General features: G+C 41.8%; 1 protein-coding gene across 1 annotated transcript; it reads left to right on the forward strand.

The window, feature by feature from the left end:
- The first annotated feature begins 554 nt into the window (after nucleotides 1-554).
- Nucleotides 555-27,905, forward strand: ZNF354A (zinc finger protein 354A). Its single transcript, XM_055430058.2, has 5 exons — nucleotides 555-727; nucleotides 1,721-1,808; nucleotides 6,455-6,581; nucleotides 7,508-7,603; nucleotides 25,790-27,905. Exons 2-5 carry the CDS (start codon nucleotides 1,776-1,778, stop codon nucleotides 27,352-27,354), a joined length of 1,821 nt encoding a protein of 606 aa, XP_055286033.1. The 5' UTR covers nucleotides 555-727; nucleotides 1,721-1,775; the 3' UTR covers nucleotides 27,355-27,905.
- Nucleotides 27,906-27,917: the final 12 nt, after the last annotated feature.

Consider the following 27,917-nt stretch of genomic DNA (forward strand, 5'->3'; position numbering starts at 1 on the left):
GGAGACGGGGACGACAGAGAATGAGATGGATGGATGGCATCACCAACTCGATGGACATGAGTTTGAGTGAACTCCGGAAGCTGGTGATGAACAGGGAGGCCTGGCGTGCTGTGATTCATGGGGTCGCAAAGAGTTGGACACGACTGAGCGACTGAACTGAACTGAAAGGAGAAGAGGACCTTCCTTGCTCAGGAGAACAATGGAAATTGCAGCCTAGATATTAATTCCCTTATAGCTAATTTTGTTGAAAGATCTTAGGGGAAATAGATTTGTTCTAGACCGTGATCTACTTGACCTGACTATCATTTACACAGATGCGGAGCTACAAGACACTGTCCTCGATGAACGTCCGTTTCCTCCCGGAAGAACTAGGAACCGAGGAGTCAGCAGCCCACATCGCCCGACGACGAACAGGGGTCTGGGTTTGGGCGAGTGAGGCGCTCAACGAGCCCTCTCCTCGCAGACAAGCGCAGCCAACTACACGTCCCAGAATCCTTGGGTTCTCGCGTGAACTACACTTCCCAGAGGGGTATAGCGACAGTCCCTGCCCCGCCCCTCCTGTACCCACTTGGGGTGCCTGGCTTTTGCAGCTGGCGTGAGCAGCCACCCGGCCTGAGATTGGCCCAGGCAGCACCTCGGGCGAGTCCAGACCCGAAGCTGCTGTCAGGCTGTGGCAGTTCCGGAGCCTCCCGCCTGCAGCCCACGGAACCCCAGAGGCCTAGGCGAGGTAAGCGCGGGATGCGGGAGGGAAGACCCGGCCTCGGGAGGATGCGGCGTCGGGGCGCCGGACACAGGCCCAGCAGGAGCGAGCTGGGCCTTTGTGGGCGCCAGCGGGCCGAGGGCTGGGCATCCGGGCTCTGTCCGCCTGACGCCACCGCCTCCCGCAAACGTGCCCTGAACGCCACAAGTCGGGCACTTCCTCTCTTTTGGCCGGGCTCAGCCATCCTCCTGCTTCCTCCAGATAGGTTCCCAGCGCGCTACCTGCCCGGCTTCGTACGGCGTTTGAATTGCTCTGGGCCGGCAGTGAATGTGAGAAAATAATTTCCTTCCCTTACCATCGCCGCTGCTCTCCCTAGTGACAGGCTTGTTTTGCATGAGAAGTGAATCGCCGTCTTCCCCCGGTGGCAGAATCAGGACTGGAATCCAGGTCTCTGGTTGTCTGTACCTAGTTTCTCAAGACAGCAGCCTCCTCCGCCTTAGGAGAACTGATACTTTCCCTTTCCAAAGCAGTTTTCTCTAAAACTCTGGAAATTGTTTCCTTGCAAGGAGGAGGATGAGTTGGGTGGGAAAAGTCGAAGTCCAGAAAAGTTGTCACATATGCACGCAGGGAGTTTAGAGCAGGTGTCAGCCTCCCTGGCTGTGTGGACTGGGCCAGGTCGCTCCCACTCTGCCCTCAGTTTCCTGATCTGTAAAATGGGGTCCGACAGTGTCAACTGTGTTCAGTAATGCAGGTAGTGCCTGGCACTTCGTGAGGCTCAAGGAGTTGCTGCCGCTGCTGATTGAGTCCTAGGACGTTTTTCACTGAGCCAGGGAAAGAGCTGGGCCTGGAACAGGATGACCCATCCCTTCTGTTTGGTCCTGTCTACCCCTGGCTGCTCCTGACTTCCTTCTCTGAGGGCACTTGGCATCATTCTCAGGGAGTGTAAATGATTCAGAGCTGCTGATTCAGAGGGGTGGAAAACAGAGGGGCTTCCTCCTGGCTCGCTTTGTCTTCCCTCAGATCTGGCTTCTGGAGACTTCACCCATCCTCAGGGGACACTGCCCAGAAAGAAGACATGGCTACTGAACAGAGGGAAGCAAGGTCTCAGGTGAGCTCATTGTCATCTCAAGTCTTAGGGACAGCTGGGGTTTTTTACCCTCAAAGTAAAATTCTCTACCCAATACAATTTTCACCAGGTTTTGGAGCTCAAGTCCTTTTCTCTTGAAAGAACTCTTACAACTGGTCCACCGCGGGGGATGATGGGTTCTGTAGAGAATATTTGCCTTCCCCCTCCCCAGTCCACCCTCCCCCATCCATGTCTAGTGTTTCTCTTTTTTTTTTCCCCTAATAGGTGCTCTTTTAGTCATTAACCACAATTTACTATATGATTACTGGTTTGAGAAGTAAGATACCACATGTCTTATACCACTTGGGGTCAGAACATACAAACATACACCTTTGGCAGAGTTCCTTTCTGACATACTCCCTTTGCCCACTCATGTCCCCCTCCCTACCCTTGGCCAGAATGGTTTTCTTTTTCTTTCCACCCCTGAGAATCCTCATGATACTTTCCAAGGCTTTGCCCAGTCCACAGTTTCTAGTTTTTTCTCCTTCCTAACTTTCTGGATCATGCAGCTTGTTTCCATCACTGTCTTGATAACTGATCTTGACCTGCCATTTTTCATCTTTATGCTGTGAAAATGAGAGTGGGACCCCATCCAGGTGAACCAGTGTGCAAATAATGGATAACCGTGTCGGAGGGGACATAGATGGAGTAGTCTCTTGACTTCAAGTGTAGAGAGAAGACTCCTCAGGAAGCAGCAGTAAGAGTTCCATAGGATATTGGTAGTGGAGAGCAGGGTATGCAGTGATTACTGAGTGGTTCTTTGGAGCTATATGGCCAGGTTTGTGCCTATATTCTCTGTTGCTGTTAATGTGCCTCAGTTTCTTCACCTGTGAAAGGAAAACAACAACCATGCCTACCTCCTAGCATAGATGAGAGGATCCTGGGAGTTAGTGCATGGAAAAAGTTTTGATCAGGGCCAGGCACATAATAGATGTTCAGTATGTGATGGTTGGGAGAAGGCAATGGCAACCCACTCCAGTACTCTTGCTTGAAAAACCCCATGGACGGAGGAGCTGTAGTCCATTGGGTCCCAAAGGGTCGGACACAACTGAGCGAATTCACATTTACTTTTCACTTTCATGCGTTGGAGAAAGAAATGGCAAGCCACTCCAGTGTTCTTCTTGCCTGGAGAATCCCAGGGACAGTGGAGCCTGGTGGGCTGCCGTCTGTGGGGCCGCACAGAGTCAGATACGACTGGAGGTGACTTAGCAGCAGCTGCAGCATGGGATGGTTGTGGTGGCTGATTGATATTAATATATGATACTATTATTGTTGGTAGATAGAAATGACTGTACAGTGTCCTTCCTTTACTCATCCTCATCTAACCATAATAGGTAATGTTGCTAGGGAATATCCCAAGGGCTTTAGCTTTCTTCTCACTATTATAGCAAAGTAGAAGTTATTACCCCCATTTTACACTTGCCACTGAGACTCAACAAAGTCAGGTAATCTGAAATCAAACCCAGGTTCTAAGTTCATGTTGGTTATTGTCCATTCATTCCTCTTGTACCTCTTTTCAGAACACAGGGCAAGCCTAACCCCCAAGATACCAGAGCTGTCTGCAATGGGATATTGTATATTTTCTGGACCCATGAAATGTGGTGGTTGATCTTCTGCAGCTATGGCTAGGACCTGCCTTTGCACATTTGGGTTGCTTTCTTCTAAGGCTTTCACATTCCATTCCAGCAGAGCCAAGCTGCTCTCTTGCCCCAAATCTTCCCTGTCCCTGTGTGTGAGTCCTATATGACATTTCTCCCTAACCTCACCTGCTGCCTGTATATCAGTACTGTGTAGCTGCTGCTGCTGCTGCTAAGTCGCTTCAGTCGTGTCTGACTCTAGGCAACCCCATAGATGGCAGCCCACCAGGCTCCGCCGTCCCTGGGATTCTCCAGGCAAGAACACTGGAGTGGCTTGCCATTTCCTTCTCCAATGCTGAAAGTAAAAAGTGAAAATGAAATTGCTCGGTTGTGTCTGACCCTTTGGTACCCAATGGACTGCAGTCTACCAGGCTTCTCCGTCCACGGGATTTTCCAGGCAAGAGTACTGGAGTGGGTTGCCATTGCCTTCTCCGTACTGCATGGGCTTGTGTGTAAAACTCAGTGACAGGACGTTTAATAAGACTAGAGAGAGAATATACCCACGAAGTGCTGGGTTAAAAGAAAACTTCCGTTACTGTCTTGTCTCTGCCATGGATAAAGTATGTGCCCTGGATCTTATGTTCCTCATCTCTAGAATGAGGATTAAACTAGGAAATGGTATATAGTCTTGTCCAGCAACACTTTTTTCTTTCATTGCTGAAATTATTCATGAATTTTCCTGTCTGCCAATTGGATTATTATTTCTTTTGAGGGTAAAGATCATTTCTTGTATCCCTCCCCTGTGCCAATAAATTATCTTATTATATGGCACCTGCATGTTAATGTTAAAAATTTCAGAAAATACGTATATAAAAAAGAAAGTAAAATCACTCTTACCCCAACAGCCCCTGGACAAAATAATGGTCATTCCTTTAATTTTCTATGCACCTTTATTATTTATTTATGTACATATGTACGTGTGTATTTTTCTTTTCTTTGCATTGTTCATTTAAGAAGACTTTCTTTTCTCTCCTTGCTATTCTCTGGACTTCTGCATTCAGTTGGGTATATTTTTCCCTTTCTCCTTTGCCTTTCACTCCTCTTCTTTTCTCAGAATTGTAAGGCCACCTCAGACAACCACTTTGCCTTCTTGCATTTCTTTTTCTTGGGGATGGTTTTGGTCACCACCTTCTGTACAGTGTTATGAACTTCTGTCCATAGGCACTTCAGGCGCTGTCTACCAGATCTAATCTCTTTTAATTTTTCATTGTGATATGTATACATAAGATTAAATTTACCACTTTAACCATTTTTAGTATATAATTCATTGACATTAAATACATTCAGATTGTTGTGTTACATCATTACTGTTTATCTTCACTGTATGGATTATCTCATTTATTTCTTAACCCTGTGAGATAGGCGTTGAGAGGAAGTTTTGCAGAGTGGTTAAGTATGAAGCCTTGGATGTTCCCTGGATTGGAATTCTATCTCTACCACTGACTAGCTGTGATATTGTGACTTATAATATGAAGTATATATTTGGTCTTTGTCCTTGTTTCTGGCACATAATTTCCAAAACCCTTGTGATTTCCTAAGTGATTAGTAATAAATGATTTTTATCCCTGAAGTTACTTCAGAGCGATGAAGGCAAAATGGATGTGCTTTGTTATTCATAACAAACCCTTTCATTCACACCAGAGTTAATGAGGTGACTTTTGGACCCCACCTAAAGATGGGGACTAATTGCCAGGGAACCTTGATTAAAGGGTTGGAACTTTCAGTCCTGCCCCCCTATGCCCCTGTTACCCACCCACCACCACCCTAGGAGATGAAAGTTGAATCAGTTGCTAATGGTCAATCATGCCTTTGTAATAAACCTTCATAAAAATCCAAAAGGGTTCAGAGTTCTTCCAGGTTGGTGAACATTTAAAGAGTCAGAGAGAATGGCAAATCCATAGTGCACCCCTTCCCTGTACATCTCTTTCATCTGCCAATTCCTGAGTTACATTCTTTTTATCATAAACCAGTAATCTAGTAAGTAAATGTTTTCCTGAGTTCTGTGAGCCACTCTGGCAAATTAATCAAACCTTAGGAGAGGGTTGTGGAAACCTCCGATTTACAGCCAGTCAGTCAGAAACACAGGTAATAACTTGGACTTGTGATTGACTGAAGGGGGCCAGTGTTGTGGTACTGATCCTTTAGCCTGTGGATTTGACACTGTCCTCAGTGTCAGAATTGAGTATCATTTTAAGACACCCAGCTGGTGTTGCGCAGTTGCTTGGTGTATGGAAAACCCCCCACATCTGGTGTCAAAAGTGAAACAGTACTGTATTTAGAGTCAAAGAGACTTACAAGAGGAGTGATTTTTTTCCTTCATACCAGCTGTGTGACTTGGATAAATTTCTCCTTTGCTTTCTCGTGTGTAAAATGGAGACAATTTCATAGGATTGTTGTGAAGACAAAATAAAGATTTACACTAAAGATTAATATAAAGCTCTAAGAATAGTACTTGGCCTGAAAAAATAGATGACAAGTGTGTTACTTTCCATCGTTACTGTCTTCAAGTTTCAGGAAGCATAAAGAGAGTGCCTTAAGTTATGTAAACCAATCCCTCTCAGTGATTATTTCTGTTTCCATTTCTTTGCTGTTACTAGGACGATGATAAACATCCTTTTATGTACATTTTTGTTCACTGTTCATTATCAAACAAATACGGTAATTGGAGCATTAAAGAATATGCACAGTTTACAGCTTGTAATGTGTGTTATCAAATCGCCATCAGAAAGATTATTCTAATTGACACTCCCACTAATGGAATTGATACCTCCACACATCTTTTGTGGTGGTTAACAGGGCCTGCTTCATACTTCATGCCACTCAGTATATATTTGTCACAGGTCAATTGTTCATTAAACAAATGATCTGGAAGTTTCACAACCCAGAATAGTATAGAAGCATTTCATGGTAGCCCATCTACTACCCACTGCCACCTTTTTCACCCTGTGTGATGGGTGGTCCTGGCTGAGCTGGGATGGCTTGTCTCTACAGGTGTCAGTGACGTTCGAAGATGTGGCTGTGCTCTTTACACGGGATGAGTGGAGAAAGCTGGCTCCTCCTCAGAGAAACTTGTACCAAGATGTGATGCTGGAGAACTATAGTAATCTTGTCTCCTTGGGTAAGGAAATTTCCCCTGTAGATACAGAATTCAGACATCTGGATACCTCAGTACCTGATTCCCTGGATAAAAGCCCTGGGTCATTTAAAAACTTTATCTGAGGTGTTTTTTTTTTTTTTTCCTTAACACTGTACAAACTGGATCTCCATAAATGAATCCAAAAAACTTTTTCACCCTCATAGGCATGGAATTGCCCCATGGATGGGACAGTCTACAGAGCTGCACATTAGAAATTCCCTCATTGTAGGCACTTCCTTATTTTCCCTCCAAGACTGAGCTATGATGTGTTTGCTCATCTCTTAACAGAGCACCCCTCAACCCTCTTCTTTGACCCAACACTTGCTTTTCTCAATTCTCTTTTACAGGGGTCAGCAAATTTTTTCTTTAAAGGGCCAGGGAGTAAGTATTTTAGGTTTTGTGGGCCATATATGGTCTCTGTAACATTTTTTTTTTTCAACCATTCTTTGCTCAAGAGCCATACATAAACAGATGGTAGCCTAGATTTGGCATATGAGACCCATAGTTTGCTGACCGCTGCCATCTTTCAAAGGGGTCAGTTAGTGTTTTCTCATTTTAAACAAGCTTCTTGATACAGAATCGTTTCCATAGATACCTGTTACAAATGTTAATTTAGTCTGTATATGTAACATGCATTTAACAGTGTATGCATATTCCCTCTTGTATGGAAAACTGTTTTTCCCTATTAATCAAGGCTGCACGTTTATCATGCCTCACTGACATGCAACTAAATGTTGCATTGTCTTTACCCTAACATACCCCCTCACATCGTGGGGTCACAGCTTAAGCACCCCACAGGAGTTCTTTGTATCATCCTTTGAGTTTTCTACTCAGATTTCAGATTCTTCTTTGCATCAAGGCAAAATCAAGTCTTTTTTTTTTTTTTTCTTTTTTTGCTCTATGAGCAGGACTCCTATTTCCCAAACCCAAAGTGATCTCCCTGTTGCAGCAAGGAGAAGATCCCTGGAAGGTAGAGAAAGAAAGCCCTGGAGGCTCCTCTCTAGGTGAGTGGGTGGGGAATCTCTGCAGGCAGCAGTCTGGTAAATGAGTGGGTGTGTGACTTGAAGATGTTGGTCAGGGAAGTTTTTCTGGCTTCTCAGTGCTCAGAAAGTGGTAGAGAAGGGATGCTAAGGCCCCCATTTGCAAGCTTCCTCTTTTTCTCTGATACTTCACAGGTGAATCTCAGGATCTTTTTTCTTATTCTTTCCTGTTGTTTCAGAGGAGAGCGGCATTTTCAAGTATTCATTCAGCAAGCTTAGTGTATTGAAGGAACTGCAGCAGATTCATTCTGACTGAAGCCCAGGGTCATGGGAAAAGAAAGAGATGAGGAAGGAAATAGATTAGAAAGCCAGGTGGGGGCCACACTATGAAGTACTTTGGTTCAGTTCTTATGGATGGGAGCTGTCCATGGTTGACTGGAAAATATTCAAGGAACCGAAGAATTATATGGTCCTTGATATCCTAGAAAAAATGGCCTCAGTCTGAGACACTATAGCTAACCTTCGGTAAAATCATACCTAAAGATGCTGAGTGCACCTCCACTGGCAGATAACACCACAGTCATAAAGAAAGAGCACTGGTGGAGGCAGAGCTCCAAGGCATGTAAGGGACTACAAAGCAAGTTATGGAGCATGATTATGACATGTCACCATTTATGTCTAGAGAAACTTACATGTATGTTTGTCTGTATGCATACTAGGTGTGTAAGTCCTGAGAAAAAAGTCAGGGGACACCTAACCTGGTAACTAGTTCCGTTTGGATTAGGATTGAGAATGGGCATGATGAAAAGTGACTTTATTTACATGTAATATAATTAAAATTTTCACAGAGAATATATTAATTCAGTCCTTACTTTGCAATTTGAATTTAATAAGGATGGTCACTTCAGAAACATTATTGAGCTTAGATTTGAAATGAGGAAAAACTAGAGGTGGGAACCTTCTGGAGATTATTGCATAATGTAGGCAAGACATTACCTAGAAGGCACATGCAGTGGGTTCAGGAGGAAAAAATAAGGGCCCCTTTTTTAACGGTATAGGACAAGTTTTGTGTGGGATGGGTTTCATTTGAGATGTGAGCAAAATACAGGTATACGTTACCAGTAAACAGCTGTAGAAGAGTTTATGGGTTGGAACTGAACAGGGAGGTCAGGGAGGCGTCAGTGCGAAGGTGGCATTTGAAGCCTTGAGCTGAGCGGTTAAAGGAATAGAGGAGCAGACAAGAGTCCCAGGAGACCTCGGTGTTTATGAGATGGGTTAAGAGGGAAGAATCTGTGATTGAGCCTGAGAAGAAGTCACCAGCAGACGGACTGTAGGATAGGCTATATCCATCCCTAAAGCCCACACACCTTTAGAACACTTTCTTCCTAAGGTGAGATCGTACAAGGTGAGATCTTTTGAGGTAGAAACCACTCTTGTCTTTGTTTATATCTTTTAACTGTCATTTGGGAAAAATGCACTAATTTTGTGGGAATTTCTGGAGACCACCACAGAGTAAACAGAGAATTCAGGCAGCAAGAAACCAGTGGAGAGTTGGGAAGGATATCAGTCCCACTGTCAGGTGTGGGCTGAGTCTGGAATGAAAGATCAGAGGAAGAAAAGGAAGAATTGTTCCCTTTCCCTTCACCTTAAGAGACTCTGATCCATGAGGAGTCCCCCTACCTGAGTGAAGTATTAATTGGATTAAACTGAACAGAAAGTATGACTGGAGTCCAAAGCTGTCCAGAGAGACCCCAAGGCCACCTCGCAGAGATGTGGAGTCCTTCTCAGGTTTGGAAAGTTGAAGGAAAACTCTGAGTGGGTGTCTGGAGGAAGTAAAGACGTCAGAGCCAACCAGTGTGTGCATTTCTTTTGATGCAATGAACTTCCTCTCTATGGTCAAAGGTGACAGCCAGATGGGGTGTCCTGGGAGTGCTGGCATGTGTTGTGTCCCTCCTGCACCCCTGGTGAATCCCCCATTTTCCTGGGCTGAAGTACCCTCGGAACAATTTCCTTCCAAGAGGAACTCACTTCACTGTGAGCTCAGGTGAAGGACCTGGATATTCTTGGAAGCACTTCGATTATTAACTTTAGACCAGAGCCAAAAACCAACCTTTTGAACAACCAGTGACAGAAAAGCTTATGCTTCCAGGGTAGGACTCCTAGGATCTCTAGTTGACAACAAATATGTTTTTTAAAATATTATTTTCACTTCAAAACTACTCACAAATAGGAAAAACAAACAAAAAGGGAAAACATACTGTCATCCCTGGATCAATATGTTTTATATTGAGAGATAGGAGGGAATGGCTCAAAAGGTACATACCTTATCTGAGTCTCTTACTTAAGAAATGAGTCCAAAGTCTATAATCAGTTTTCTGGAATATTATGTGTGTTATATGTGTGTATACGTATGTAATAGTTGTTCAGTTGCTCAGTCGTGTCTGACTCTTTGTGACTTCATGGTCTGCAGCATGCAAGGCTCCTCTGTCCTCCACTATCTCCCAGAGTTTGCTCAAACTCATGTCCATTGAATCAGTGATGCCATCCAACCGTCTCATTCTCTGCCACCCCCTTCTCCTATGCCTTCAGTCTTTCCCAGCATCAGGGTCTTTTCCATTGAGTCGGCTCTTTGCATCTGGTGGCCAAAGTATTGGAGCTTTGTCTTTAGCATCAGTCCTTCCAGTGAATATTCAGGGTTGATTTCCTTTAGGATTGACTAGTTTGATCTCCTTGCAGTCCAAGGGACTCTCAAGAGTTTTCTCCAGTACCACAGTTTGAAAGCATCAGTTCTTTGGTGCTCAGCCTTCTTTATAGTCCAACTCTCACATTCATATATGACTACTGGAAAAATCGTAGCTTTGACTATTTGGTCTCTTTTGGGGAAAGATATCTGTTTTTTAATACACGCTCTAGGTTTGTCATAGCTTTACTTTCAGGGAACAATCTCTTTAGATTGTTGCTATAGCATGCAGTGGTTTATATATATATAAAACAGGAATAATATGATTAAATCAACTTGAAGATCTCATGAGTTTGGTTTACATCCAATGTAAACCAATATTCTTTAATTAAAAAATTAAAAAACCCAATGATGATCTGAGTAAACAATTCCCTGTGATGAGAAAGTGCTTTTCTTTGTCTTTTTCTCTTCCTTTGTTGTATTTATGCAAGAATTCAGGGCAGACTGAACCTGGCAGGATGGTCAGCTGAGCAGTCACTTGTGGGCTGCCTTCAACTTGCTGAGATTTATTGGGGTTACATCTGCACAGAGAGTAGGGATCTTTTTCTGATTTGCAAAGAAGTACTGTAGGGGATGGAGAAAGCGATGGCACCCCACTCCAGTACTCTTGCCTGGAAAATCCCGTGGGCGGAGGAGCCTGGTAGGCTGCAGTCCATGGGGTTGCGAAGGGTCAGACACGACTGAGTGAATTCACTCTCACTTTTTACTTTCATGCATTGAAGAAGGAAATGGCAACCCACTCCAGTGTTCTTGCCTGGAGAATCCCAGGGACGGGGGAGCCTGGTGGGCTGCTGTCTATGGGGTCGCACAGAGTCGAACACAACTGAAATGACTTAGCAGCAGTAGCAGCAGCAGCTGTGGGGGATATAGCAGCAATCTAATGAAATAGCATGCAGTGATTTTAAACAGTGGATTTCTTAAAAGGTGAAAGTGTGTTTAATATGTTTAAGTTAGTCTTGTTCTTGCCCCCTGCCCTCCCCTCTTGCCACCAACATCTTTTTTCCTTGTAGCTGCTAGAATGGTCTATTTAAAATGTAGATCAGGTTATCTCACTCTCATGCCCAAAGCCTCTAGTGGCTTCTGCCACATAGAACACAATATAAAGCCCCCCAGCATGGCCCTCAGAGGCCTTTGTGGTCTGGTTCTGGCTACCTTTTCACCTTCAATCTCTTTCCTCTCTGCCCTTTATTGGAGAACTCTAATCACCCTGGTCTCCTTGTAGTTTGTCAGGTAGGCCAAACAGGCTCCCACCCCAGGGCCTCTGCACTTGCTTTTTCTTCTCCTGGATCATTTTTCTTCCTGGCAGCCAGGAGCCCATATGACTTACTTCCTTGCACTATACAGGTTTCTGCTCAGATGGCACTTTATTGCTTAGTCACAGCTCATCTGAACATGGTCTTTTGTCCTCCACATTCTTTATTCCTTCACCATGCTTTATTTTCTCTGAGTACTCGTCACTGCAAAAGAGTACATATTTATTTATTATCTGCTCTTACTCTGGATTATAAGTTCCCTTGTGCTGGATTGTCTGTTTATTTGTTCCCATATCCTTAGTACCTAAAGTAGTGCTTGGTTAGAGTCAGCTTCCAGTTAGTGAATGCATGAATGACTTGGTTAGGTAGTGGTGACAGTGCTAGAAAAAAGGGAACCAATTTCAGAGTTATGTGGCAGATAAAAGCAGCAGGACTTAGAGATGGATCAGATATGGAAGATAGAAGAGATGGAGTTGTCAAGGAGCTTCGCTTGGTTTGTGGCCTGTTCTGGGATGAACAATGATATCATTCACTGAGGTAGTGGTGATAGGAGATCAGATTTGGGGGTTAGTATAAATATGGTTTTAGATGAATTAAATTGAGTTGTCTTTTGGTTGATCCAGTTATTCAAGTGAAGATGTCAAATAGCCTGTTAGATTTAGAGTTCCATCCCTCATACACTGAGCATTAAATGTGAAGACTCTGTCACTAAAAGTGAAAGTGAAAGTGAAGTCGCTCAGTCGTGTCCAACTCTTTGCGACCCTGTGGACTGAAACCAGGTTCCTCTGTCCATGGGATTACTAAAAGATCATGAAGCAATGCTTGAATTTGAGTTAACCTGTAGAGTGGATTCAGGGTACAGCAAGAGCAAGAAAGAAGATAGGACTCAATCTAGAGAAACTGGCATTTCACGGCTAGGTAGAGAGAAATGAACCTGTAGGGATGATAAAGATAAGGTGTACTACAGAAGGAAACTCAGGAGTCTAGTGTCATTGAAGTCAAGGCTCATAAAGGATGGTATCAGTAGAGGTAGGGAAAATTAAATGAATTTGAGACTTATTTAGATGTTAGAAGAAACAAGTCTTGGTAATCAACTGAGGGAGAAGTATGAAGGGTGCCTTTTAAAGTTTTGATTCAGAACTGGTGCCATTTATAGAAACAATAGGTGCCATTTATAGGTTATGCAGGATGGAGGGAGGAATAGTCATAAATTCAGTTTTAGGCATGTTGAATTTGAGCTGTCTTTGAGACATCTAATTGCTGGTTTGAGTAGGATGTTGTATATTTAGGTATGGAGAGTAGAGAAGTCTTGCCTAGAATGTAGATGAACCTGGCCTGTGCAAAGGGTACAGAGTGAAAAGAATTGGGGGCCTAGCACTCAACCCTGCGGAACTCCAAGGATTAAAGATCAGGTAGAGGAAAAGGAGTGCACAAAGGAGACTGAAAAGCTGCAAAGGAAACTGAGGGTAGTGGACCATGAGAAGAATGTGGAGGCAAGCTCAGGCAGAGAACTCTGGCAGCTGCCTACTGTAGCTTAGGCAAAGAACTTCTCAATGAAAAGGAGTCACTGTTGGATGCTGCTGAAACGTAAGTTAGGTGAGGACTGAAGAGCACATCTTGCTTTATTACATGGAGTTCATTGTTGCCTTAAAGAGAGTGATGGTAAGAATAGAAGCCAAAAATGAGCCCATGAGGTGCATGAGGAAATGAACACATGTGGGATACTATAGAAGGTGAGATGTGTTGAGAAGGCAGCAGCAGCAGCTGGCAGAGCTCTTATATGCAAATATAAATAAACATATTTCTTTTTTCCCTTTGTCCACTCCATTATTCTACCCCTTTCACTTGGTATATATTGAAGCTCTTTGCATGTCAGTTCACAGAGGGCTTTCTCACTCTAAGGAGTGGTTCAGTGGTCTTCGGCTGGCTCTTTTCTAGGCAGAAGAGGTGATTTTGATTGTATGTGGCTTTGGGTAATGTTAACCCAGTTAATCCAACTATCCATCAAAGAAATCTGCTTGAATAAACTGGGTACGTTCTCACCAAGAAATTCTTTGCAACTGTAAAAAGGAATGAGGGAAGATCTCTATAAATTCCATTGTTGGATGATAATATTACTAAGTGAGGAAAAGTGCAGATAGCAAAGAAAAGAGGAGATACCAAAAAAGAAAAAGTGTGTATTTGCTTGTATTAAAAAAAAAAAAGAAAAGCCAAAAAAAAAAGAAAGATAAAAGTAGATCAATAAAGAACACAGCTGCCAGTGCAGGAGATGCAAATCCCATCCCTAGGTTGGGAAGATCCCCTGAAGGAAGGCATGGCAACCCACTCCAGTATTCTTGCCTGGAGACTCCTATGGACAAAGGAGCCTGGTGAGCTACAGTTCATAGGGTTGCGAAGAGTCAGACATGACTGAAGTTACCTAGCACACACACACGTATCAATAAAAAAGCTTACTTGTAAGGTGAAAGAATAAAAACAAAAAGGATTAAGAGAATAAAGATAGAATTAAATAAAACTGGAAAAGTGTTCCATAAATATTAAAACAAAATGAAACAAATGACCCTAATAGTTTATCATGCTGTTGGCTTAGTCGCATAGAGAAAAATTATCTCAATTGCCTTTAAATCACAGCAGTTTAAATAAAGGTCCTTAGTGGTTTATATCAATATTATGATTTATAATAAAAAATATATATTTGGTGCATGAGTGCTCAGTTGTGTTGAAACCTCATGGACTGCAGCCCACCATACTCCTCTGTCAATGGAATTTTCCAGGCAAGAATACTAGAGTGGGTTGCCTTTTCCTACTCCAGGGGATCTCACCAACCCAGGGATCAAGCCTGCATCTTCTGCATTGGCAGGAGGATTCTTTACCCCTGAGCCGCCTGGGTACAGTTCTTAAAACCCCGGGAAATCCTAGGTGATGAGAACCTAAAGGTGTCTTTGTTATGTTAATGATGTTTCTCTTGGACCCTACCTTAGAATGGGATTTGGTTTCCAGGACCAGTCATGGGATGAAAGGGTTGAAACTTTTAGTGCCACACCAGGGAGGGGAGGGGTCCTGGAGGTTGAACTAGTTGCCAATGGCCAATGATTTAATTAATCATGCCCATGTAATGAAGCCTCCATAAAACACCAAAAGGACAGATTCAGAAAGCCCCTGAGTTGCTGAACATGTGGAGATTTGGGGAGAGTGATTCACTCGGGGAGGGCATAAAATTCCATACCCTTTCCCCATACATTGCCCTGTACATCTGTTCCATCTGGTTTTTCTCAAGGTATATCCTCTTATAATTAACTGGTGATCTAGTAAGCAAAGGTGAGTTATGAGCCACTATAGCAAATTAATCAAACCTAAGAAGGGGGTCGGAGAAGGCAATGGCAAGCCACTCCAGTACTCTTGCCTAAAAAATCCCATGGATGGAGGAGCCTGGTAGGCTGCAGTCCGTGGGGTCACTATGGGTCGGACACGACTGAGCGACTTCACTTTCACTTTTCACTTTCACACATTGGAGAAGGAAATGGCAACTCACTCCAGTGTTTTTGCCTGGAGAATCCCAGGGACGGGGGAGCCTGGTGGGCTTCCGTCTATGGGGTCACACAGAGTCGGACACGACTGAAGTGACTTAGCAGTAGCAGTAGCAGTAGCAGCAAGAAGGGGGTTGTGGGAACCTTTGATTTATAGCCAATTCGTCAGAAGTACAGATGATAACCTGGGCTTGTGACAGATGTCTGAAGGTGGCAGGGGAAGTCTTATAGAACTGATCCCATAACCTATGGGATATGATACTATCTGTAGGTTTTAGTAGGAAATAGCAACTCACTCCAGTATTCCTGCCTGGGAAATTCCATGGACAGAGGAGCCTGATGGGCTCCAGCCCATGGGATCACAAAGAGTTGGATATGACTGAGCATGCATACTAGGTATTATAGATAATGTTAGAGTTGAATTGTAGGACACCCAGTTGGTATCCAAGAATCCTGTATTGATGTTTTAACCACCCCTGAGAAGCACATTGGAATTGAGTGAAGAACATTTACTATCTTACAGGCAAAGATAACTTCAAATAATTATGTTGATTTTGGTGGATATAATCAAAGTGTGTGGTTGTGTTTACAAGTGGAATTCTTATCTTTGAGAAATGTGTTCTGAAATATTGATGAAATGATATAATAGGGCGTTATCATACTTTAGCATACTCTAATGGAAGAAAAGTGAAGTGAAGTGAAGTCACTCAGTCGTGTCCAACTCTTTGCGACCCCATGGACTGTAACCTACCAGGCTCTTCCATCCATGGGATTTTCCAGGTAAGAATACTGGAGAGGGTTGCCATTTCCTTCTCCAGGAGATCACTACGAACAAAGCTAGTGGAAGTGATGGAATTCCAGTTGAGCTAGTTCAAATCCTGAAAGATGATGCTATGAAAGTGCTGCACTCAATATGCCAGCAAATTTGGAAAACTCAGCAGTGGCCACAGGACTGGAAAAGGGCAGTCTTCATTCCAATCCCAAAGAAAGGCAATGCCAAAGAATGCTCAAACTACCGCACAATTGCACTCATCTAACATGCTAGTAAAGTCATGCTCAAAATTCTCTAAGCCAGGCTTCAGCAATACATGAACCGTGAACTTCCAGATGTTCAAGCAGGTTTTAGAAAAGGCAGAGGCACCAGAGATCAAATTGCCAACATCCGCTGGATCATGGAGAAAGCAAGAGAGTTCCAGAAAAACATCTATTTCTTCTTCATTGACTATGCCAAAGCCTTTGACTGTGTGAATTACAATAAACTGTGGAAAATTCTGAAAGAGATGGGAATACCAGACCACCTGACCTGCCTCTTGAGAAACCTGTATGCAGGTCAGGAAGCAACAGTTAGAACTGGACATGGAAGAACAGACTGATTCCAAATAGGAAAAGGAGTACGTCAAGGTTGTATATTGTCACCCTGCTTATTTAACTTCTAGGCAGAATACATCATGAGGAACGCTGGGCTGGAAGAAGCACAAGCTGGAATAAAGATTGCCGGGAGAAATATCCATAAGCTAAGATATGCAGATGACACCACCCTTATGGCAGAAAGTGAAGAGGAACTCAGAAGCCTCTTGATGAAAGTGAAAGAGGAGAGTGAAAAAGTTGGCTTGAAGCTCAACATTTAGAAAACAAAGATCATGGCATCTGGTCCCATCACTTCATGGGAAATAGATGGAAAAACAGTGGAGACAGTGTCAGACTTTATTTTTTTGGGCTCCAAAATCACTGCAGATGCTGAATGCAGCCATGAAATTAAAAGACGCTTTCTCCTTGGAAGGAAAGTTATGACCAACCTAGATAGTGTATTAAAAACAGAGACATTACTTTGCCAACCAAGGTCCGTCTAGTCAAGGCCATGGTTTTTCCACTGGGCGTGTATGGATGTGAGAGTTGGACCCTGAAGAAAGGTGATCGCCGAAGAATTGATGCTTTTGAACTGTGGTGTTGGAGAAGACTCTTTAGAGTCCCTTGGACTGCAAGGAGATCTAACCAGTCCATTCTAAAGGAGATCAGACCTGGGTGTTCATTGGAAGGAGTGATGCTAAAGCTGAAACTCCAATACTTTGGCCACCTCATGCGACGAGTTGACTCACTGGAAAAGACTCTGATGCTGGGAGGGATTGGGGGCAGGAGGAGAAGGGGACGACAGAATGAGATGGCTGTATGGCATCACTGACTAGATGGACATGAGTTTGCGTGAACTCCGGGAGTTGGTGATGGACAGGGAGACCTGGCATGCTGTGATTCATGGGGTCGCAAAGAGTCGGACACAACTGAGCATCTGAACTGAATGGAAGAGATGTAAGGGAGTTATATTGGGTTGGCCAAAAAGTTCATTCGAGCTTTTCCATAACATCTTATAGAAAAACCGGAGTGAACTTTTTGGCTTTCTCAGCCTGTTCCAACAAAGTACCACAATTGTGTGGCTTTAAGCAACAGAAATTTATTTTCTCACAGTTTTGTGGGACCATGCTTTCTCTGAAACTCAAGATAGGGTCCTTCCTTGCCTCTCCCTACCTTCTCTCGTGGTGACCAGCAGTCCTTGTTCCTTGGGTTGCAGCTGACACAGTCCAGTCTATGCTTCTATTGTTATTTGGTGTTTCTGGGGGTATCTTGACGTGATCTTTCTGTGCTTGCCTGCGTCCAAATTTCCTTCTTATAAAGATACCAGTCATATTAGATCCCACCCTAATCACCTCATCTTAACTTGATTGAATCTGTGAAGTTACTATTACCAAATAAGGTCATATTCTGAGTTACTGGAAATTAGGACTTCAACACATCTTGTTGGTGATACAGTTCTACCCATAACAAGGTAATAAATGTAACAGCATTAGTAATTGTCGATGCTGGCTTGGCCATTCATTGTACAATTCACTCTACTTTTGTACGTGTCGAACATTTTCTGTAATACAAAGCTTTAAAAATTAGAATTACAAAGAACAAAATCTTTAAAACAGCATTTGTCTTTTTCATCAACATGTAAACATTACGGGATATATTTCAGATGTGCAGTTCTAGCCCCATTGTAGTGTTATGTATGCTGCTGTTGCTGCTGCTGCTAAGTTGCGTCAGTCGTGTCTGACGTGCGACCCCATACACGGCAGCCCACCAGGCTCCCCTGTTCCTGGGATTCTCCAGGCAAGAACACTGGAGTGGGTTGCCATTTCTCTCCAATGAATGAAAGTGAAAAGTGAAAGTGAAGTCGCTCAGTAGTGTCCAACTCTTAGCGACCCCATGGACTGCAGCCCACCAGGCTCCTCCATCCATGGGATTTTCCAGGCAAGAGTACTGGAGTGGGGTGCCATTGCCTTCTCTGGTGTTGAACTGCAGCCCACCAGGCTCCTCCATCCATGGGATTTTCCAAGAGTACTGGAGTGGGGTGCCATTGCCTTCTCTGGTGTTATGTATAATTCTCAGCAAATAACTCCCTCAGTTCTCTGACTGTGGAAAGTCTTGAAACTGCAAATGTATGTGACATTTTTATAGGAATAATTTTGAATCTGACCACCTGTAGAATAAGGTGGGGAAGGATATAGGTCTGGAAAGTTGACTTGGGTTCAAAGATTTTAATGCTGCCTTTAGCCTTCACACTACCCCATCTATCTAACCTATGGCTAAGCCTTTAAAATGCCATTTTAGACATTTCTTCCCCAAATTTTTGACCACACCTGTATGCCTTCCCTGCTTGCACTCACTACTATCTGAAGATAGTTTGGATGCTGTTCTAAGCTCACATTTGTATCCATTTCTGTCTTGTGTTTTTGTTGTACAGATTATCACATTGCAGTGTGATTGCCTACTCCTTTTTTGTCTTTAATGCAAAACAGTGAACTCCTTAAAGAAGTTAACTGTTTCTTTTCATTACCAGAACTGGAATGTCTTGTGGATCATGTACCTAGGATAGAGCCTAACATATTGTAGTTGCTTTTCAATTATTTGAAGAATGAATTAAATAAAGTACAATCAATGCTTTTTGAAATAAGAATTCTATATAATAAGAAGGTTAAATTTGGTAGGAAGTAATATTGGAAAAGTGAGAAACAGATCAAAGGATTAAATTGAAGGTCAGAAGCAATAGTCACTATAGAGTAAGAAGGTCCCGAACTTGGATGTATTAATGATGGTTGTTAGAAACATCTTAGTGATACAATTTAAGGGAATATGATGACTGACTATACATGGAATGCAGGAAAGAGAAGGTTCTGAGATGAAACTAAGAATTTATGACAAAGGAGCTGAGGAGGTTATGATATAATTCAGAGCTAGGAAGCACAGAAAGAAAAGTTTGAAAGGAATGCACTGGTTTCAGATTTGGACAAACTGAATTTGAAGAAAAATACACAAATGGAAAATCTAGCAGGCAACTGGAAATAACTCTAAAGTGTTTTGAGAGTCAGTGTAGTCATTGACATCGGAGGTGTGGGAGTAGATGAAATCACGTGGGAAGAGAAGATTGAAGAGAGACTCACAGATTCATAAGCACCAGGGAAGAGAATCTAGACCTAATGGACAGGTTTTAGTTGGGGTGGTAGTCACTGGCAAAATCACCTGGTCTCTAAACTTCTGACCTAAGTTATAGCCTTGTTTATGACATAGCTCAGGCCCAGGCTTGACTCTGAGAAGAGCAGAAGTTAAGGAGACACATCTGCATACTTACCAGAAACTTTAAACAGATCATAAAGAACACTAAGGATGTCCACAATCCAGGACTCATGTCCCCTTCAGCAGGAAACATGAATTTTGGACTAAAGTATTGGCACTTGAAGTAGAGTGAAATGAGTTTCCCATTATTGGTATGGAACCTTGTAGCTGTAATTACTTCCATTAAAGAATTAAAACTGCCCAAATCTGTTTCTCTATTCTCCTTTAAACAAAACTTTTCAAAAGCATTTCTATACTTGATGTTTCTCCCAGTGTTTCTTTGGTGCACTCCAGTGAGGCTTTATTCCTGTTCCATGAAAGGTAGTTATTAAATCCCAGATAGTCTCCATCTTGGCACAACCACTGTTAAGTTTTTAGTTCTCAACACGCACAGTCAACTAGCGATTCCAGTTCTGTTAGTAGGTGATAAGAATGCAGTCACCATATACCTCTACCTTCTTTCTAACCTACTTAACTAAAGGAACCTCATAATCTTCCCTGTTTCCTGCTTCTACTTGTGTGTCAACACTGTTCTCTACACAGTAGCCAACTTGAGTGAGGATGTAATTGCCTGTGACTTCCCTGCATACACAGAATAAAATTCCAGAGTCCTTATATGACCTGTTAGGCCTTATATGACTTGCCTCTACCTATTGCTTCAATATTATTTACCATTTTCTCTCTTGCTCAATGCACTCTAGTAGCCACACAGCCTCTTTGCTGTGTCTTAGAAGTCACCATACTTTGATATTTGCTGTTTCCTTCGCCTAGGAAGCTCTTGCTTCACACATCCATATGGTTGTTGTTTATTTACTTATTATTTGTCACACCTTCCCACATACACACACAGACACAAACACAAAACCAAGGTATAAGCTCCTTAAAGCTGAAATTCTTAGTCATCACATTTTCTACATTCCCTAGAACTTTACCTGGCCCATAGTAGGCACTTAATAAGTATTCGGGAATGGAAAGGATGTCTCCAGCATATGCAGAGATAACACACACACACACAAAAACAAAAATGTAGGGCTCTGGAAATTGCATGTAGTTCAGCATACCTGGCAAGAAGCCAGGGGAAGGAGATGAGTTCCCAGCTGAACAAAGGTTAGATCATGACATACTTTGTTCACTGTGTTAAGTACTCTGTACCTCATAAGTTGAAGATAAGTTGGAGAATCTTAAGGAAGTTTGCAGCATGGTAAAATGTGAATTTTAGAAAGATTACTCTTACAATGTAGAGACTGAATTGGCAGAGAGCAAGACTATTCAAAAAAAATCTTCATAACCCAGATAACCATGATGCTATAATCACTCACCTAGAGCCAGACATCCTGGAATGTGAACTCAAGTGGGCCTTAGGAAGCATCACTACAAACAAAGCTAGTGGATGTGATGGAGTCCCAGTTGAGCTATTTCAAATCCTAAAAGATGATGCTGTGAAGTGCTGCACTCAATATGCCAGCAAATGTGGAAAACTCAGCAGTGGCCACAGGGCTGGAAAAGGGCAGTTTTCATTCCAATCCCTAAGAACAACAAAGCCAAAGAATGTTCACACTATCACACATTACACTCATCTCACACGCCAGCAAAGTAATGCTCAAAATTCTCCAAGCCAGGCTTCAACAGTATGTGAACCGTGAACTTCCAGATGTTCAAGTTGGATTTTAGAAAAGGCAGAGGAACAAGAGATCAAATTGTCAACATCTGCTGGATCATCGAAAAAGCAAGAGAGTTCCAGAAAAAACATCTATTTCTGCTTTATTGACTATGCCAAAGCCTTTGACTGTGAGGATCACAACAAACTGTGGAAAATTCTGAAAGAGATGAGAATACCAGACCACCTGACCTGCCTCTTGAGAAACCTGTATGCAGGTCAGGAAGCAGCAGTTAGAACTGGACGTGAAACAATGGACTGGTTCCAAATTGGGAAAGGAGTATGTCAAGGCTATATATTGTCACCCTGCTTATTTAACTTATATACAGAGTACATCATGTGAAATGTTGGGCTGGATGAAGCACAAGCTGGAGTCAAGATTTTCAGGAGAAATATCAATAACCTCAAATACACAGATGACACCACCCTTATGGCAGAAAGTGAAGAAGAATGAAAGTGGAAGAGGAGAATGGAAAAGTTGGCTTAAAACTCAGCATTCTAAAAACTAAGATCATGGCATCCAGTCCCACCACTTCATGGCAGGTAGATGGGGAAACAATGGAAACAGTGACAGACTTCATTTTGGGGGGCTCCAAACTCACTGCAGTTGGTGACTGCAGCCATGAAATTAAAAGATGCTTGCTTCTTCAAGGAAAAGCTATGACCAACCTAGACAGCATATTAAAAAGCAGAGACCTTTGCTGACAAAGGTGTGTCTAGTCAAAGCTATGGTTTTTCCAGTAGTCATGTATGGATGTGAGAGTTGGACTATGAAGAAAGCTGAGTGCCGAAGAATTGATGCTTTTGAACTGTGGTGTTGGAGAAGATTCTTGAGAATCCCTTGGACTGCAAGGAGATCCAACCAGGCAATCCTAAAGAAAATCAACCTTGAATATCCATTGGAAGGACTGATGTGAAAGCTGAAACTCCAATACTTTGGCCACCTGATGTGAAGAACTGACTCATTAGCAAAGACCCTGATGCTGGGAAAGATTGAAGGCAGGAGGAGAAGGGGTTGACAGAAGATGAGACAGGTGGATGGCATCTCCAACTCGATGGACATGAGTCTGAGCAAGCTCCAGGAGTTAATGATGGACAGGGTAGCCTGGTGTGCTGCAGTCCACAGAGTTGCAAAGAGTTGGACACGACTGAGCAACTGAACTGACTGAAGTCTAGAGGTGGTGATGGTTGTTGTTGACCAATCATGTCCAGCTCTTTTGCGACCCCCATGGACTGTAGCCTGCCAGGATCCTCTGTCCAAGGGATTTCCTAGGGAAGAATACTGAAGTGGGTTGCCATTTCCTTCTCCAGAGGATCTTCCCAACCCAAGGATCAAACCCACATCTCCTGTATTGGCAGGTGGACTCTTTACCCCTGAGTCACCAGAATTAGGATACCATGGTAGAAACATTAAAGCGTGAGAAGCAGAGTACCATTTAGGTACCCGAGTCCAGTGCTTAAGAGCTCTAGTAAACTTGTTGGTCATAAAACAGCAGTCTTTACATACAGACCTATATAAAGGTATAGGTTTCTAACTAAGGCAGGATCTCTAACTACATTATAAATGACAATCCACAATTTTGGAATCTTTCTGTCTTTTTCCCAGCACATGTAGCCTGCAACCAATGACTGGTGTTCACAGGGAAAGTACTCCAGTTTTATGACTGCCTCCCATTCTTCTAACCAAATAGTGTTATTGAAAGTTGATCATTTAGCAAGATTTAGATGGACAAGGAACTTGGAAGGTATGAACAGAAAATTAAAAAAAAAAAAAACTCTTCTTTCTGTAACAGTAAATAGGAAAGATAAGAGAGATTTTGAAACAGCAGAAAGATTTTATGATTGGCTAAGTGAAAGAAGCTATTATTACTCTAAGTACACACTGTGGGCTTTTCTAGAAGATGTGGTCCCTAATTGAATGAATTATTTATTGACAGTTGTTGTTGTTGTTTTTAAATGAGTGTTATTCTCACTTGCCCTGCATGGCAAGCCTTGAAAAAGAGGAAAAGAAATAGTAAAAATGGGTGCATATAAAATTAGTCAAAGAGAATGTGTAGAGTGAAGGGAAAAAATCCCAAACTCTAGAGAAAGCAATTTTTTTTAAGGGGGAAAAGAAGTAGTTACCCATGAAGGAAACTGAGAAGTTAACTCTGGTAGAAGAAAAGAGAAGAGCAGAATATATTATGTTCACCAAGCAGAGACAATCTATACACAGATTGTGAACGTCAAGTAGAAATGTCAAAATACAGTAAGATGCAGAGGAACCCTTGAAATGGTTACTCTAACCCCAGAGACAATAAATAACTATATGTATACCTGTTCCCCTGGCAAAATTTAATATTCAATTAATTGCATCCTTACCCAATTAAAATTTATTTAACTTAATTCTGTTTTTTACCATGTTATCATGTTAGCCCTTTTTACCTTTTTTATATTTGATATTTGACTCTTTTGTATGTTGCTTGCATAGCCTTTCTTGCTTGATGCATTAGCAAGGTTACTTTCCTATCTTGCAATCTTTGGTTTCATGCCTACCTGTTGTTACCTCAGTTCAGTTCAGTCGCTCAGTCATGTCCGACTCTTTGCAACCCCATGAATCACAGAACGCCAGGCCTCTCTGTCCATCACCAACTCCCGGAGTTCACTCAAACTCATGTCCATCGAGTCGGTGATGCCATCCAGCCATCTCATTCTCTGTCGTCCCCATCTCCTCCTGCCCCCAATCGCTCCCAGCATCAGAGTCTTTTCCAGTGAGTCAACTCTTCGCATGAGGTGGCCAAAGTATTGGAGTTTCAGCTTTAGCATCAGTCCTTCCAATGAACACCCAGGATTGATCTCCTTTAGAATGGACTGGTTGGATCTCCTTGCAGTCCAAGAGACTTCCTTCCTGTTTGAAGTGGCTCTGAAACTCTCTCGTTACTTGTGTAATGTACTATTACATTAGTTACATTACTTGTGTAATGTACTATTACATTAGTTGCCTGGAGGCAACTGCTACAAGTGTTTGAATCGTGTGTGTGTGTGTGAAATTAATATATAAATTATTGAAAGTATTTGACATTGTTCAAAAATTTATATATATACTGTTGAGGAAGATTAATAAAACATTTTGTATATAATTCAGATGCCATTAGGAGGATCTATAGGTTAAAAGGGCATGCTAATCTGCTTGCAAAGAATACTTAGGATAGAAAAGGAAAGTGAAATATATTTAGATATAGGTAGATAGATAAGTATAATTACATGTATAGAATATATATATATATATTTAATACTGTGATGAGTGCCTGTGATAAGAGGAATGGATTGTGTAAACCCACAGTACCCCTGTGTTCACTATTTACAATAGCTCGGACATGGAAGCAACCTAGATGTCCATCAACAGATGAATGGATAAAGAAGTTGTGGTACATATACATAATGAAATACTACTCAGCCATAAAAGGAATGCATTTGAGTCTATTCTTATGAGGTGGATGAACCTAGAGCCTATTATACAGAATGAAGTAAATCTGAAAGGAAAAACAAATTTCATATATTAATGCATATATATGGAATCTAGAAAAATGGTACTAATGAACCTATTTTCAAGGCAAGAAGAGAGATGCAGACATAGAGAACAGACTTTGGAGACAGCAGGGAAGGAGAAGTTGGGACAAATGGAGAGAGTAATATTAACATATGTAGATTACCACGTGTAAAATAGCCAGTGGGAAGTTGCTCTAGGCACAGGGAGCTCAACCTGGTGCTCTGACAACCTAGAGTGGGGTGGGATGGGAGTTGGGGAAGAAGTTCAAAAGGGAAGGGACATGTGGATACTTATGGCTGATTCACGTTGTTGTATGGCAGAAGCCAACACTGTTGTAAAGCAGTTAGCCTCCAATTTAAATATTATTGTTTTCTACAAAACAATTAAAAACATTCAGTTAACTTTTGAATGGATTCTGACGGATACAAAGGAATTTGGCATGAGGGAAAAGAGATGAAGACTTTCCAGATTACGAATAATTATACAAATAAGAGAAATGTCATGAAGATAATTTAAAATTTTGTCATGGGCTTTGGACTCTGATCCCAGACTGCCTTTTCCAATTTATGGCTACCCTTTTAATCCTTCTTCTCTATTTTTCCATTAACTGATTCTCCTGGTCACTCTTACACTTACCCTCTTTAAATGGGTTTGTTTAGTATTTTCTCCACCCTCTTGTTCTCAGCTTGTGTTGGCTTCTATCTCTGTACTGCTTAATTAAATCTCCTAAGTTTTTCTTATTACCTTTTGGCTAGATATTGAGACCTTATTTGAATACCATAAATATTCAGTCTATACATTTAGTAGCCAAATGCTCTATCACATGAAACATTTTCAGTTTTTTCTTTCCTCTCCAGGATGGAAGAACAGTTATAAAACCACAAAGTCAACTCAGACACAAGGTCATTCATTTCAGGAACTGATAATGAAACGATCCAAAAGGAGTGGACCCTGGGACTTAAAATCAGAAAAACCCTGCAGATATGAAGTCAGATTAGAGAAAAAGCAGGAGAAAAAAGAAAGTGTACAGATAGTTTCAGTCACTCACAAGAAAATCCTCACTATAGAGAGGAAACATAAAAATACTCAATTTGGGCAAAACTTGAGCCCAAAGTCAGTCTTTTTTAGGCAACAGGTGTTCCCAAGAGAAAAAGCTCCACCAAAATGTGAAATACAAGTAAACAGCTTCAAACAAAATTTTAGTTTATTTAATCAACAAAAAACCAACACAGCTGGGAAACGTTATAAATGTAGCATGTGTGAGAAAACTTTCATAAATACTTCATCCCTTCGTAAACATGAGAAAAACCACAGTGGAGAGAAATTATTTAAATGTAAAGACTGTTCAAAAGCCTTTAACCAAAGTTCAGCACTTATTCAACATCAAATAACTCATACTGGAGAGAAACCCTATATATGTAAAGAATGTGGGAAAGCCTTCACTCTCAGTACATCTCTTTATAAACACTTGAGAACACATACTGTGGAGAAATCCTATAGGTGTAAAGAATGTGGTAAATCCTTCAGCAGAAGATCAGGCCTTTTTATACATCAAAAAATCCATGCTGGAGAAAATCCCTATAAATATAATCCAGGTAGGAAGGCATCTAGTTGCAGTACATCCCTTCCTGGATGTCAGAGAATTCATTCCAGAAAAAAGTCGTACTTATGTAATGAATGTGGTAATACCTTTAAGTCTAGTTCATCCCTTCGTTATCATCAGAGAATTCACACAGGAGAGAAACCTTTTAAATGTAGTGAGTGTGGGAGAGCCTTCAGTCAGAGTGCATCTCTTATTCAACATGAAAGAATTCACACTGGAGAAAAACCTTACAGATGTAATGAATGTGGAAAAGGCTTCACTTCTATTTCACGACTTAATAGACACCGAATAATTCATACTGGTGAGAAGTTTTATAATTGTAATGAATGTGGTAAAGCCTTAAGTTCCCACTCAACACTTATTATTCATGAAAGAATTCATACTGGGGAGAAACCATGTAAGTGTAAAGTGTGTGGGAAAGCCTTCAGACAAAGTTCAGCTCTTATCCAACATCAGAGAATGCACACTGGAGAAAGACCCTATAAATGCAATGAGTGTGGAAAAACATTCAGATGTAACTCATCCCTTAGTAATCATCAGAGAATTCACACGGGAGAGAAACCGTATCGCTGTGAAGAATGTGGGATATCTTTTGGCCAAAGTTCAGCTCTTATTCAGCATCGGCGGATTCATACAGGAGAGAAACCCTTCAAATGTAGTACATGTGGGAAAACTTTCAGACAAAGCTCATCACGTATCGCCCATCAGAGAATTCATACTGGAGAGAAACCCTATGAATGTAATACATGTGGGAAACTTTTCAATCACAGGTCATCTCTTACTAATCATTATAAAATTCATGTTGACGAGAACCCCTAGGAAGTAGATTTGCATGTTTCTGAAATCAAAGCTCACCAGAATACATGAGAGTGATGTAATAAATGTAATGGATATGAAAAGCCTTTCTATAGTTTCGTCCTCATCAGATAATAAGTCCCAAGGACAAACCTATTTAATGCATAATGAGGAAGCCTGACAGACAGTTTGTAATAACCTAAAATGAAGAATCCCTGACTGGAGACATTGACTTTGGGCATTTGTAAAATAATTGTTTTCTCTCCACAGCAGTGTAGTCTACCTGTCATATGTAATTGTTATAAGCATCTGGGTGATGAGGGGAGGTGTGCACTCAGTTTCGCATTGAAATAAATTAAATGTTAATGCTTTTTTTAAATAACTGACATTGTAATAGCATATAACAGGTGTGGTCAAAGAAATTATACATTTTTAGAAAAAAGGACCAAATAAAAGATAAAAATGAACTGTAAACTACCTCTCAATTTCTGGGGTTTGTCCTTTTCCTGACTTGCTGTCAAACTTTGTGCATGGATTTTATTTAAAAATAGAAATAAAAGTCTGTTCTCTTCTTCCTTTGTTCTTCT

This window comes from Moschus berezovskii, chromosome 8, assembly GCF_049115385.1.
Source record: "Moschus berezovskii isolate FMDL1 chromosome 8, NW_MosBer_1.0, whole genome shotgun sequence".
NCBI lineage: Eukaryota > Metazoa > Chordata > Mammalia > Artiodactyla > Moschidae > Moschus > Moschus berezovskii.

Coding starts and splice junctions, on each gene's coding strand:
- ZNF354A (XM_055430058.2), top strand. CDS start 1,776: ATGGCTACTGAACAGAGGGAAGCAAGGTCTCAG. Junction 6,582..7,507: donor TAGTAATCTTGTCTCCTTGG/GTAAGGAAATTT, acceptor CTCTATGAGCAG/GACTCCTATTTCCCAAACCC. Junction 7,604..25,789: donor CCCTGGAGGCTCCTCTCTAG/GTGAGTGGGTGG, acceptor TTTCCTCTCCAG/GATGGAAGAACAGTTATAAA.